At 36.1% G+C, this 12311-nt stretch overlaps 1 protein-coding gene across 1 annotated transcript in view; it reads right to left on the reverse strand.

Annotated features, from left to right (window-relative positions):
* Positions 1 to 476: 476 nt before the first annotated feature.
* LOC107727500 (rho-associated protein kinase 1-like) overlaps positions 477 to 12311 on the reverse strand; it is a 36272-nt gene continuing 24437 nt past the window's right edge. Inside the window, exons 23-30 of the mRNA XM_016537372.1 lie at positions 11255 to 11350; positions 10274 to 10439; positions 5028 to 5098; positions 4845 to 4933; positions 4635 to 4713; positions 1629 to 1890; positions 1108 to 1315; positions 477 to 807 (exon numbers count right to left, since the gene is read on the reverse strand). Coding sequence (XP_016392858.1) covers positions 756 to 807; positions 1108 to 1315; positions 1629 to 1890; positions 4635 to 4713; positions 4845 to 4933; positions 5028 to 5098; positions 10274 to 10439; positions 11255 to 11350 — 1023 coding nt within the window. The 3' untranslated portion in view covers positions 477 to 755. The remainder of the gene's footprint in view (positions 808 to 1107; positions 1316 to 1628; positions 1891 to 4634; positions 4714 to 4844; positions 4934 to 5027; positions 5099 to 10273; positions 10440 to 11254; positions 11351 to 12311) is intronic.

A 12311-nucleotide genomic window follows, 5' to 3' on the forward strand; every position in this document is an offset into this window, starting at 1 on the left:
AAGATGTTTTTTGAGCATTTGTGACCCTGGACCACAAAACCAGTCATAAGGGTCAATTTTTTTTAAATACACATCTGAATAAATAAGCTCTCCATTGATGTATGGTTTGTTATGATAGGACAATATTTGGCCGAGATACAACTATTCGAAAATCCGGAATCTGAGGGTGCAAAAAAAATCTAAATATTGAGAAAACTGCCTTTCAAGTTATCCAAATGAAGTCCTTAGCAATGCATATTACCAATGAAAAATGTCAGTTTTGATATATTTACAGTAGGAAATTTACAAAATATCTTCATGGAACATGATCTTAATATCCTGTGATATTGATTATGATTTTTGGCATAAAAGAAAAATCGATACTTTTGACCCATATAATGTATTGCTGGCTATTGCTACAAATATACCCATGCGACTTGAGACTGGTTTTGTGCTGCAGGGTCACATTTGTACTGAATGCCACTTCATTAGCACGGGGAGCTCAAAAGTGGGTTTTCTAACAGAATTTAAAAAGTTTTCAAGCCAAGCCTGTAGAGAGCCTCGGTCCAGCGAAAGGAAATTCCCTTTTAATTGCCCAGAATTGGTTAAGTTTGTAAAGGAAAGAATCCGCTATTCTAGTAAACAAAACCCCACAGTAAACAGAAAAGCACACCCCTTCAAAGAACACGTCACCACAGTTAAGCTCAACAGTAAAAACACGGGGTAGTCGACTACACCGTTAGAAATCTAAGGTCTGGAGAGGCTGTGTGATGCTGTCAGCATGTACTGGATGTTGTGTCTGCCGCTTGAAGAAAGGACTGCGCCCTGCTATGAGACAACAGCAAACAAACAGCCCGTCACGAGACCACCCTGCCTCTAACTTATGGCCTTCAGCATCACAATTATAGCTTTTTATATCAAGAACTGCTAATGGTTGAATCTCATAAAAACGTGTCCCTGTCACATTTCATCCCAAGTATCAAAAATGATATTTTGCATTAAGAAAAGTCATATTTTGGGGACCATCGAGACATTATTTTTATGACATTCAAGCACTTCCCACATCCTCTCTGCTCCAAATGCATGATGTGATTTAGGCTGAGCATGACACTGTGTGGCTGTAGTTACCTTGGCTTGCCCGACATGTTTTTGGGGTTCCTGCGGAAGGACTGGTTTGCTACGGAGCGAGTGGACATCGTGCGCGGAGATGCCCTTGCGAAGGTAGATGGAGGGGTCTTGGGAATCTTCTTGCCGAGATGGCCGATCCATTTCTTCTGCTCGTCTTGGGACAAGGCCAGGAGCAGCATGTCTCTAGCCGATGTCACATCATAATTCACTGAGGAACAAGAATTAAAGGTTATATGAGGGTAGCCATTTGCACACATGCAGTCTTTGCTGTAGATTTTGTTGAGTAATGCAAAGGATTATCCATGTGTCGACTTGGACCAATACAGAGTAGTGATGACTTGAATGAATGAAGGGGAGTAATGAAAGTTTTTTTTATGGTTTCTCATTGTTCATGTAAAAAGGTGAGTTGATCAGGCTAGTTTATTCACTTTATGTGCTTTAGACATGTAAAACATCCACATTTCACATCATTACTGGGTGCTTGGGTAATAACAAAATTGTATACATGCAATGTGCTTTACCTTTGCAAGGGGCGATAACATCCTCCTTCTTGTCCAGATGGTCCTTGTGGCACTTGACGTGGCATCGGCGGCACTCCAGGGCCGGCGGAGGCTTGAACACGTGCCACAGCGGTTTGGAGCAAGCCTCGCAGTTAGAGGGGAAATGATAGAGGGTGGGGATGAACTCGTGGCCTTTGTGGGGCAAGCAGTTGGTCTTATCACCCTGAGGAACACTCTCCATGTCCGCCTCCTTCCTGCACTCACCTTCATTAGCATACAGGATCTAAAGAACAAAAACCGTTTTCAATTCGTAAATTTGAGTAAACAGTTAAAGGGTCATGATCTTAATATACACATTACACATATCACTTAAAAAAAAAAAAAAAATTCTGGGGATGTTTTATATATAATAATGCCATTACATAATAAACACTTTGGACTGTATACATGAAACATGAGGACAACATTAATTTCTGTGTAAAATGTAGATGTAAACTGGTTTGCTATGAGATGAGGGAATGAGACATTGCGTCAGCAGCTGACACCATGGGGAAACCTTTCCCCGAAAACACTGAAGCCCTATTGAGTGTTGAGGGTGGACAGTTTGACTAATGATGAGTACATTCAAATCACATTAAAGCAGATCTGGTTAGGTTTGTAACGGTACACAAACATGACGGTTTGGTACGTACCTCAGTTTTGATGTCACGGTTCTGTATGATTTTGGTACAGCACGGGGAAAAACTAAACATAAATTGCTTCTTTTTTCTTTTTCTTTATTAAACAGTGGTTTACTAACCAAATTGTTGCTTTGTCTATAAATAAATCTAATTATAATTAAAATGTTCTACCTCAGATAATGCTGTAAACTACAGGAAGACTGCACTTTATAATAATTCTCTTCTCTAGACTTAATTTCTCTAGCGAACTAACAAGCTATAGACACTTAATGACTTGCCTAAGGTAAATGTAATGCTATGTGACATTTTGTTTACAAGCTATTTTATTGACATCTTTCTGCAGTTTAAACACTGATTGAGCTGTTCATTCACGTTTATTTCGTGCCGTAACTAGTAATAAAGAGGAAGGGATGGTTGTGTTCATTTGCGCTCTGCACTGCCATTTACAGCGATCTGTCGCGCCAAATCAAACAGCATCAAAACTAGTGTTAATTTTGTCAGCTATTTCCAATTTTAGTCTTAGTCCCATGTTAAATGTCCTTGCTAGTTTTGATCATATTTAGTCAACCTTATCCTATTCAGTTTTAGTGGACATACCCTCGGTTTCACAGACAAGGCTTAAGCTAGTCCCAGACTAAAATGCATGTTTGAGCTGTCTCAACTGAAAATATCTTGCTTTTAAATATCTTAAAATACAGGTGCATCTCAATAAATTAGAATGTCGTGGAAAAGTTCATTTATTTCAGTAATTCAACTCAAATTGTGAAACTCGTGTATTAAATAAATTCAATGCACACAGACTGAAGTAGTTTAAGTCTTTGGTTCTTTTAATTGTGATGATTTTGGCTCACATTTAACAAAAACCCACCAACTCACTATCTCAACAAATTAGAATACTCCATAAGACCAATAAAAAAAAACATTTTTAATGAATTGTTGGCCTTCTGGAAAGTATGTTAATTTACTGTACATGTACTCAATACTTGGTAAGGGGAATTTATTTAATACACGAGTTTCACAATTTGAGTTGAATTACTGAAATAAATGAACTTTTCCATGACATTCTAATTTATTGAGATGCACCTGTATGTCAGCGTCATTGTTCTGTGTCAAGATGCACACCTGTAATGTTTTCTTCTAAGGCATTTTTGTAAAAGTTGCTTAAATATCTTAATTTAACTAAGGCCTAGTCCTGGCTTAAGCTAAGCCCCGTTTGTGAAACCGGGCCTAAAATTCTCAACATTTTAGTCTAGTTTTAGTCAATGAAAACTTGACATTTTAGCAATAAGATTATTATTAATTAACCATACAGCAGTATTAATTTTGGCAGCCATTTTTAATTTAGTCTTAGTCTTACCCAAATGTACATTTTAGTTATATTTAGTCAACCTTGTCCTGTTTTTGTTTAGTCAAGTTTAAGTCAACGAAATGTTACGAGCATTTTAGTCAGATTTTAGTCAATGAAATCTTAGTCACATTTTAGTCGAGATCTGATGACAGAACACAGCCCGGTTGAGTGACACTTTCATTTAGATCACTAAACTCCAGCTTGTTTGTTGGTGTTTTCAGATCATCGTCGGCGCTGCTTCCGCAATGAGGAGTGAGCGTGTGTGCATGGTTGCCAGATTGCTTAAAATAAGCAAAACACTGGGCAGAAAATGTATGCTTGTAACAGCGAAACTCTGATTCGGGGATATGAACTATTGAAATCTGGCAACCGCACTCATGAAAGCTCGTGTAGTAGAGGAGTGTACAGCAGTCCACAATAACATGTTGTCTTTTTTTTTTTGACGAAAATAAAGAGGTTTTTGGTAAAGTTTTTTTTTTTTTTTAATACATTTTAGTCTTGTCGTATATTGTCAACGAAATTGCATGTTGATATAGTCATAGTTATCGTTTATTGACCTTATTGTCGTCTCATCTTCATCATGAGTCTCATTTTAGCCATGGGAAAAAAGCTCGTCAACGAACATTTTTCATCATAGTTTTCGTTAACGAAATTAACAGTAGCATCTATTGTTAGAATTTTCTGATAAAATGGATACAATTTGAAAGATGAGACTCTGTTTATATATACAACTTATATAAGTTTCAATTTAAGTTCTGCACATTCAGTGCTTAAAACAATGCTGCATTTGTTCCGTACACATGTGTACAGAACCAAAAGACCCGAATGTGTGCTTGTCAGGTCGTAGCTTAGCTTTCCTACAGTAGTTTTTCATGATCCAGCACAGTTTAACTACGTGTATTCATGCAGTTTGCACTGATACTGTAATATGTCATTATGGGGCATTTCACAACCTTTATTAAATAGAATTGGTGTGTAAAAAAAAATTTAATAACTGACCTGGAATATTCTTGGAATTTCATCGGCCTCAGCTCGATAAACGTCACCTTGCGTGACAGGACGCACATGGAAAAGTTTGCTGTTTTGAAAAAATAAAAAGTTTTAAAGCAGCAGAAAGGGAAAACATTCAATTTTATATACAAGAATGAATAAAACGGCCAGTTATCATGGATAGCTGATTCATGGTTAGTTATTTATCATAATACTTACTCGATATCTAGTACCATAGAGGGGTTAGACTGCTCCTTGTCTTGCTCATCATTGTAAAAGATAATTTTTTTACTGCTCACCACAACATACTGAAGGAAACAAAAACAAATGTTAAGGGTGGGTATCATGCATGTCCAAATGCACAATAATAGTTTAATACACAATTCTTCATGCAAGTCTCACCTGCTTTTTCCAGCCGTATCTTTTTATATTAGCCCTATTTGGTATCGCTAGCCAGCCTTCAAGCCTCGATTCTGAAGACAAATAAAATGCATGCATAATAAAGTCCAAGCCAGAATTTGACCAAACAACAGAAAAAGACATGCAGGTCATCTAGGAAAACAAACCAAGGTTGTGACACAATCCATACAAATCAAAAAGCTTTTACTAACATGCGTAAACCAGGTACACTTTAAAACAACTGCCTCATGTCACAGGCTTGTAGTTATAAAATCCCATGCTGCTGACTTCAACATGAAACAGCATTCGCATATCATTTTAACTTCCATGATGCTGCTAAGTGAAACTAACAAGGACAAGAGGGCAGGCCTTTATTATAAAATTAATTTTCAAGAATTAATTGGATGGTGAAAATGGGATGCTTCACAACCACTCAAAACATCACAACAGCAGCTATTAGTTATTCGAGTAACATGAACGAATAGACCATTAGGGAATGCTAGCCGAAAGTTGTTCCAGAGGTGAAGCAATTTATTACATTTGAATGAATGATTACCTAGACAAACATCTTTCGATTTGGACTGAAAATGTGCATTTCAAAACTATGAATGCCTATCGTGTATCAGCAGTATTAGTAATTGGCTCAATGCAACAGTTTGTTATACAGAGCATTTTGTATTCGAGATAAAGTGACAAGACAAGCCAGTAATTCTGCCCTTCGACCAAATTCTAATGCAATTTAATTAAAATGTTACTGGTTTGAAAGCATACTTGGTGGGAAATACATTTAGGTGACAAAAGAACTGTTTAAAGAATCATGCATGAACTGCGTGACTACGACTGACTGCTAAAGTCATTCATTCTGTAGTGAACATGCTGCTGGTGCAATAGACAAACGAACCGTACATACAAGTGCCTAATCCAGTGCTGCAGTCTAGGGTTGCAAAGGGGCGGAACATTTCAGGTAAATTTCCGGACACTTTCCAAAAATTCCCAGAAGATTCCCAAAAATCCTGGATTACTGGAATGTTTCCGAAATTTACCAACTTTTTGCAACCCTAGTCGTGACATTAAAACCCAGAAGACTAATTCACCATAGGTTCCCTCAAGGGTTTTTTCAAATCATGAGTAAAATAATGTCTGTGGTAAAAATATCTTTACAGATACAACGTAACCCGCAAACACCCCAAATAGGGGTGTGTGATATATATCGTCTGCGATAATATCGTAATTGTTGTTTTAACGATGTGCGATTTGACATTATCGAGTATTTTGCAAAAACTTTCAAAACACCCCTACAGAGCGCATGCATACATTACGTGAAGTCTAGACTAGTGCGCGCACGCATTTAGAGTGCTGAGATATTATTTTTTGTTAATAACGCACACCCCTAACCCCAAATGTTCTTATGTAGTTCCTTATTACAAACAAACGCTTCAAACGCCACATTTTCAGTCTGTAAATGATGTTGTAGTAGAGTAAACCATCCAAGTATTATCAGCTTATTTTTACCACAGGCCTTGTTTAACTTGTAAATTGAAAAACCCTATTATAAAAACCCATAGGAAAATCATTCCTCCGGGCTTTGACACCACGACCGCAGCACTCTTGGGAACTGACACAGACTTCCCAATCTGATTAGACATCATATTTGCTCATTTGGGAATATTTTCTTTTCAATGTCAACAATTCATCGATTCAATTATTTCTTTTGTCTGCTAAATTAGGGGTTTTAAAACTTTACAGAGCCAGGAACCCAATGTCTTCATGGACCCCAGATTGAAAACACTGGTGTTAAATGAATAAACTTGAACTTTTATTACTATCATTAAATTATCCTCTGATTACTACAGTGCACGTTAGGGCAGCAAGTAACGATTATTTTGATATTTGATATAATCTGCTGATTCTTCAATTAATCAGATAAAAATCCAAATATTATCATTATTAAAATGGAACAATTTTAATTAAAAAAACAATTAATATTAATCAATTATTCAACATTTTATTCCACATTTGGCCCAATGTTGTCCTCCAAAGAATATGTAATCTGAAGGCTTTGAAAGCAAATATAATGAATGCATCTAATCACTTTTATCGATCAGTTGTTGCAGCCCTAGTGCATAATTTGTAATTTGAAGGCAACGCCAGGTTCTTTATCCTATTAACATGATTGAAATACAAAGTGTTAAACCACACACACACACACACACACTAAAAGAGTGTGACTTGACTTAAAACACCTCTGAAAGGTGCTCAGAGTTGGGGTTAGTATAAAAAGATTTGAATTAGAAAAATATTTTGCGCTAACTTCAGTAGTTTAGTATTGAATCTAAACTTGTTCAGCATTGCTCACTATTAGGGCTGTCAAAAGAAAATTCGAATTTCTAATATTCGTCGAATTTAAAATAAAAACCCACATTCGAATGCAAAAACTTTTAGGTGTGCGTCAGGCAGCTTTATCAGTGGAGATGCGAGATGCGATGACGATGTAAGTGTCGTTGTATTATAATGTTTCTGTTAGCCTATCCAGTTGAAGCCACTAGATGCGTTAACGATGTGCGATTTGACATTATCGAGTATTTTGCAAAAACTTTCAAAACACCCCTACAGAGCGCATGCATACATTACGTGAAGTCTAGACTAGTGCGCGCACGCATTTAGAGTGCTGATGATTCATTCTATTACAATACATTTAGAATGATCACAAATTCAAGACATGGGGGCAGAAAATGTATATATTTATAGATGCGGCCGCTGCTACGTTGTTCATTCAAAATATTGCAGAAAAAGAGAACGATCACTGCGGGGAAGATGTTGTTTACATCAAAACCGAAACCAAGCAAGCCACACAGAACGCATATTTAATTTATACCACTTCATATAGTTATTAAATTTCACACGAAGAGTGCCGTTTTTTCTTTAAAAATGTTTAATGATTACAAATGTGATGTTGATTTTTTTACAACAGTTCAATAAACAAGAAGTTAATTAAGAGATTTACGCTTTAGAAACCATATTTCCTGTTTTTGCGCTATTTCGACAACAAAAAATAACTCCAAACAACCACAGCAGCAGAACGCATATTTATCGCATTTTCTAGAGGGACGTCTATCACCGTTGCACATGTTTAGAAAGCCATGTAAAATGTATGTAAGTTCAACTTTTAAAAGACATGTCTCAAGACTTTATGGCGGTTTTCCCCCATCCTACTGCATCTCAAGTTTTTAAATGAAGAAAGTACTCTTTGTGATTGGTTTTCGGTCCTTTGTATTAAACTATACATACATGCATGATGCTGTTTTGTTTCTAATTGTTTAAGCAACCAAGTTCAAGAGTCTATAAAAAAGACTGGTACTGTAAAAAAGTGTTTAAGATTTGGCTTTCGTTAGGGAAGTATGCCATATTTCAAGGCCTTAGGTCTCTTTAACGCATAAGTCTGTGGAGGCCAAGAAAGCACACCGCGAAATGGGCTGATGGCACAATAGGTGGCTCAGCGTTCATTGTCCTATACGCTAAATTCAATGGTTTCTTGTGCACACATAAAATTCTGTACATTTTTTATTTTTGCAAAGGTCCTTGAGGTTATGTAATACGGTGCTAAGAATATAGTGTGAAGAAATTATTATGCTTTGAAGAAACGTGCATCATATTTAGCTCGATGCGCCCTCTTGTGGCCTCGGGAGAGAAGCCAAAACTTTTTTCCCCCCTAACTGAAATTATGCCTTTTAAATTCGAATATAGATAATATTTAAGTAAAAATTTCGAATTTAGTTTTTCAGCCATTTTGACAGCCCTACTCACTATCGTTATAAACACTCTGAGTAGCTTATTTCGGAGGCATCACCAAAACACAAGTAAAATGTGTTCATTAAAAAACAAAAAGAAAGAAGCAACAAAATGCCACCCAAGAGCACAATCCAGGCATAACAGGACCCCAATCTTAAAGTTACTCACAGAGGAAAAAGAATAGAAGACAGAAAGATAAGGAGAGCAAGAAGAACCGACTACATATGAGGGAGAACGAGAGATGAGAGAGGACTTTAAACACAGACAATGGCAGCCATAAACATCCTATCATCACAGGATTAAAAGTGATGAGCGCAATTTATGTGCTGATAAAGAAAATATGGTAACACTTTATATTAAAGAACACAATTTACTATCAGCTAGTTGCTTATCAGCATGCATATTACTAGCAAATAATAACAAATAATGTAGATTTTTTATGAAATGGCTAACTAATATAAACAGAATATAGGCATAATTTTTGTTTTAAATATATTTTTACATAACAAAAAATGCATTCCAAAGAATCCCTTCTAATCAAGTCTATATATATATTTTCTTTTAGTAAAAGTAAACATTTCTCTTTCACACTATTTTACTTTCATAGTTTTTTATATAACTTTGGCATATTATTTGAAATCTGGAATCAAATTCCGCTTGAGTAGTTCAGGACGAGAACTTCACAATAAACTTCCTTAGTTAACTACATTATTTAATGAACTAACGATGAAAAATTTCTACTTCATTCTTCTGCGGCATTAATTAATCATAATGTTCATTTCAACATGAACTAATACATTTTAAAAATCAAAACCTGTATCTGTTAATATTATTTAATGAACGAACTAACAATGAACAGGTATATTTTTGTTTACTAACATGAGCAAAGATCCATAAATACTGTAACAAATGTTCTGCTCATTGGCAGTTAATGCTGGTTAATGCATTAACGAAGGTTAACTAAGGAAGGTTATTGTAAAGTGTTACCTGAATAGGTGGCATTATAATAACAAAGGCAAGCATTTTGACAATGCTGCATGCTGATTTGATAAATCAGCTAAAACACATTTATGAATGAGATGCATAAAGATATATACACAGCATGTGCACACTATGAATTTTAGGTAAACTGCCCAAACATTAAAGCTTCTTATTTTCTGTATTTCATTCTCCCCATTCAGATTAAGTGACAATCAACTGGTTAATTAAACCTCTCTGTTCCTTAATTTACCTGAGATTCATATAACAGAAATGCTCATATTTAGTGAGCGTGTCCTTCGCATGTGCACACTATGAATTTTAGGTAAACTGCCCAAACATTAAAGCTTCTTATTTTCTGTATTTCATTCTCCCCATTCAGACTAAAGTGACAATCAACTGGTTAATTAAACCTCTCTGTTCCTTAATTTACCTGAGATTCATATAACAGAAATGCTCATATTTAGTGAGCGTGTCCTTACCGGCGATGTTACTGTCCGTCTCGTCTGGCTGCAGGCTGGTGACGCTGGAGTTGTCCACGCGGAGCTGCAAGTCGTTGAGTTTCTCTCGGAGCTGCTCAATGTCACTCTCCTTACTGTCCAGTTGCATCTGCAACTCGTTGCGATACGTGCACTCCTCTGCCAATTGCTGCAAACACAGACAACAACATTAACTAGGCCAAAATTGCTAAGCCTTGTTCTGAAAATCCTTTACCTAATAAGGTGTTCCCAGTCAAAAATGACCAGCCCAGCTTGTATGTCTCTCATGTTATCACCAAATCTTGGATTCAGTCTTTGTGTCCATTTTTTTTTTTTTAATTAGCACAGGTTTTATATTTATTTTTAGAACGGATTCATTGATCTGAGCTCATGCACCTCAATTTATGAGTAAACAAAAAAAGCATTATTTTTTGGATAATTTTTTGGCAAAGTTCACTCAAAAACTAAAGTGCATAAGCTCAGATCAATGAGGCCTAAAAGAAATGCAAAACCTGTGCTAACTGTAACAAAACAAGTTGATGAAAAGATTGAATCTAAGATTTGGTATTAATATAGCATATAGTCATTTTTGTAGGTCAGTCGTTTTTGACCAGGAACCCCAAGGTAACAAGGCGGGGGGAAAAAATCTCCAAGTACAAAAATTGTCAGTTTTTGGGGGAAGTCAGTAAATTTTAGTCCAAAGTGATAACATGAACTAGCACTTTCAGGAAAAAGAAAATCCTCAAATGACTGGAACAAAACATGAAGGTTAATCACGCTATTGCAATGCTTGGCTCATGAATATTGACGTTATTGTGACTTACTGCTTACATTGTAACTTAATCAGTTTTCACAAGGCAAGCCTTCACCGCAGCAGCACTGAGATCGTCTTGTTGAAACTGACTTTGATAATCATCGGATTCCACTGATTGGCATTAATGATAATAACAGTTACTGTGAAAAGGCTAATAAACATTGACTTGCCGCTTGCATCTCGTTCAGCTCCTTCTGGTACTTGATGGCCATGTGGTTGAACTTCTCCTTCTCCTGGTTAAGCTCCAGCTGCAGCTTGCGGTTCTCCTTAAAATGCTATTTAAATATGAATCCTGCATGTCTCTGTGTGAATGAGTGGCGCAGACACGCGGTTTCACCTATGCGTGTGTGATGATCATATATATATATCATATACAAACGAATGGTACCCCGTCAAAATAAAAGTGCGGTTTAACTTGAAAAAATTGTGACAGAAATATATTTCTTAGGGCTGGGAACATAAATCGATGCATCGCGAATCGAGAAATGATTTCGCATCGATTCTGAGATTTTCCGAATGTATTGCGATTCTTTCTCGAGTCGATTCTGAGCTTAGTCTTGAACAGCAGATGGCGCTGCATGCTTTAGAAACAGCCGTACTCTGCTCCCGGTTCATGATCTCCGCCAGCTTATTCACCGCCTGCAGTCACATGTTGAGGCGTTAAGATGGAGAATGACTACAATTTCTTATTAGAGAGCAAAAGATTTTCGTCTTTTCAGACTTCGTGGAACATATTTGTATGATACGGTTTGGTCTTAATAGGCAACACAACAAATGCACAAGAGACAAAACTTATAATTGATTTTGCTGCTAATGTGTTAACAATTGGATATTCTTATAGGCATATAAAGAGTAGGTAAAACTACAGATTTGAAAAATATTTCCGATATAAACCTTTTTTTTTTTTTTACAGTGTTTGTAAATTGGTTATATTAGTAAACTAAAACCATAAATATATTTCCTTTACTTGAAATAAATAAATGTTAATGGAAATAAAATACATAAACTTATTTTATTTCAGCTAGTTTACTAGGCACTAAACTAAATTACTAAAACTTTAACTAAAATTAAAATGAAAGCAGAACATATAAAAACAACAGCAAAATCAGTAAAAGATAGATGTGATGCTGCCCAAGATACCAAAACAAGCCTTACCGTTTAGTCTACGTTTGTATTTGACTATTAAAAAGTGACGCTATTTCTCATTATATTTCACAGTTAAAAATT

This window comes from Sinocyclocheilus rhinocerous, unplaced genomic scaffold (assembly GCF_001515625.1).
Source record: "Sinocyclocheilus rhinocerous isolate Xijiao unplaced genomic scaffold, SAMN03320098_v1.1 scaffold306, whole genome shotgun sequence".
In the NCBI taxonomy this organism is placed as follows: domain Eukaryota; kingdom Metazoa; phylum Chordata; class Actinopteri; order Cypriniformes; family Cyprinidae; genus Sinocyclocheilus; species Sinocyclocheilus rhinocerous.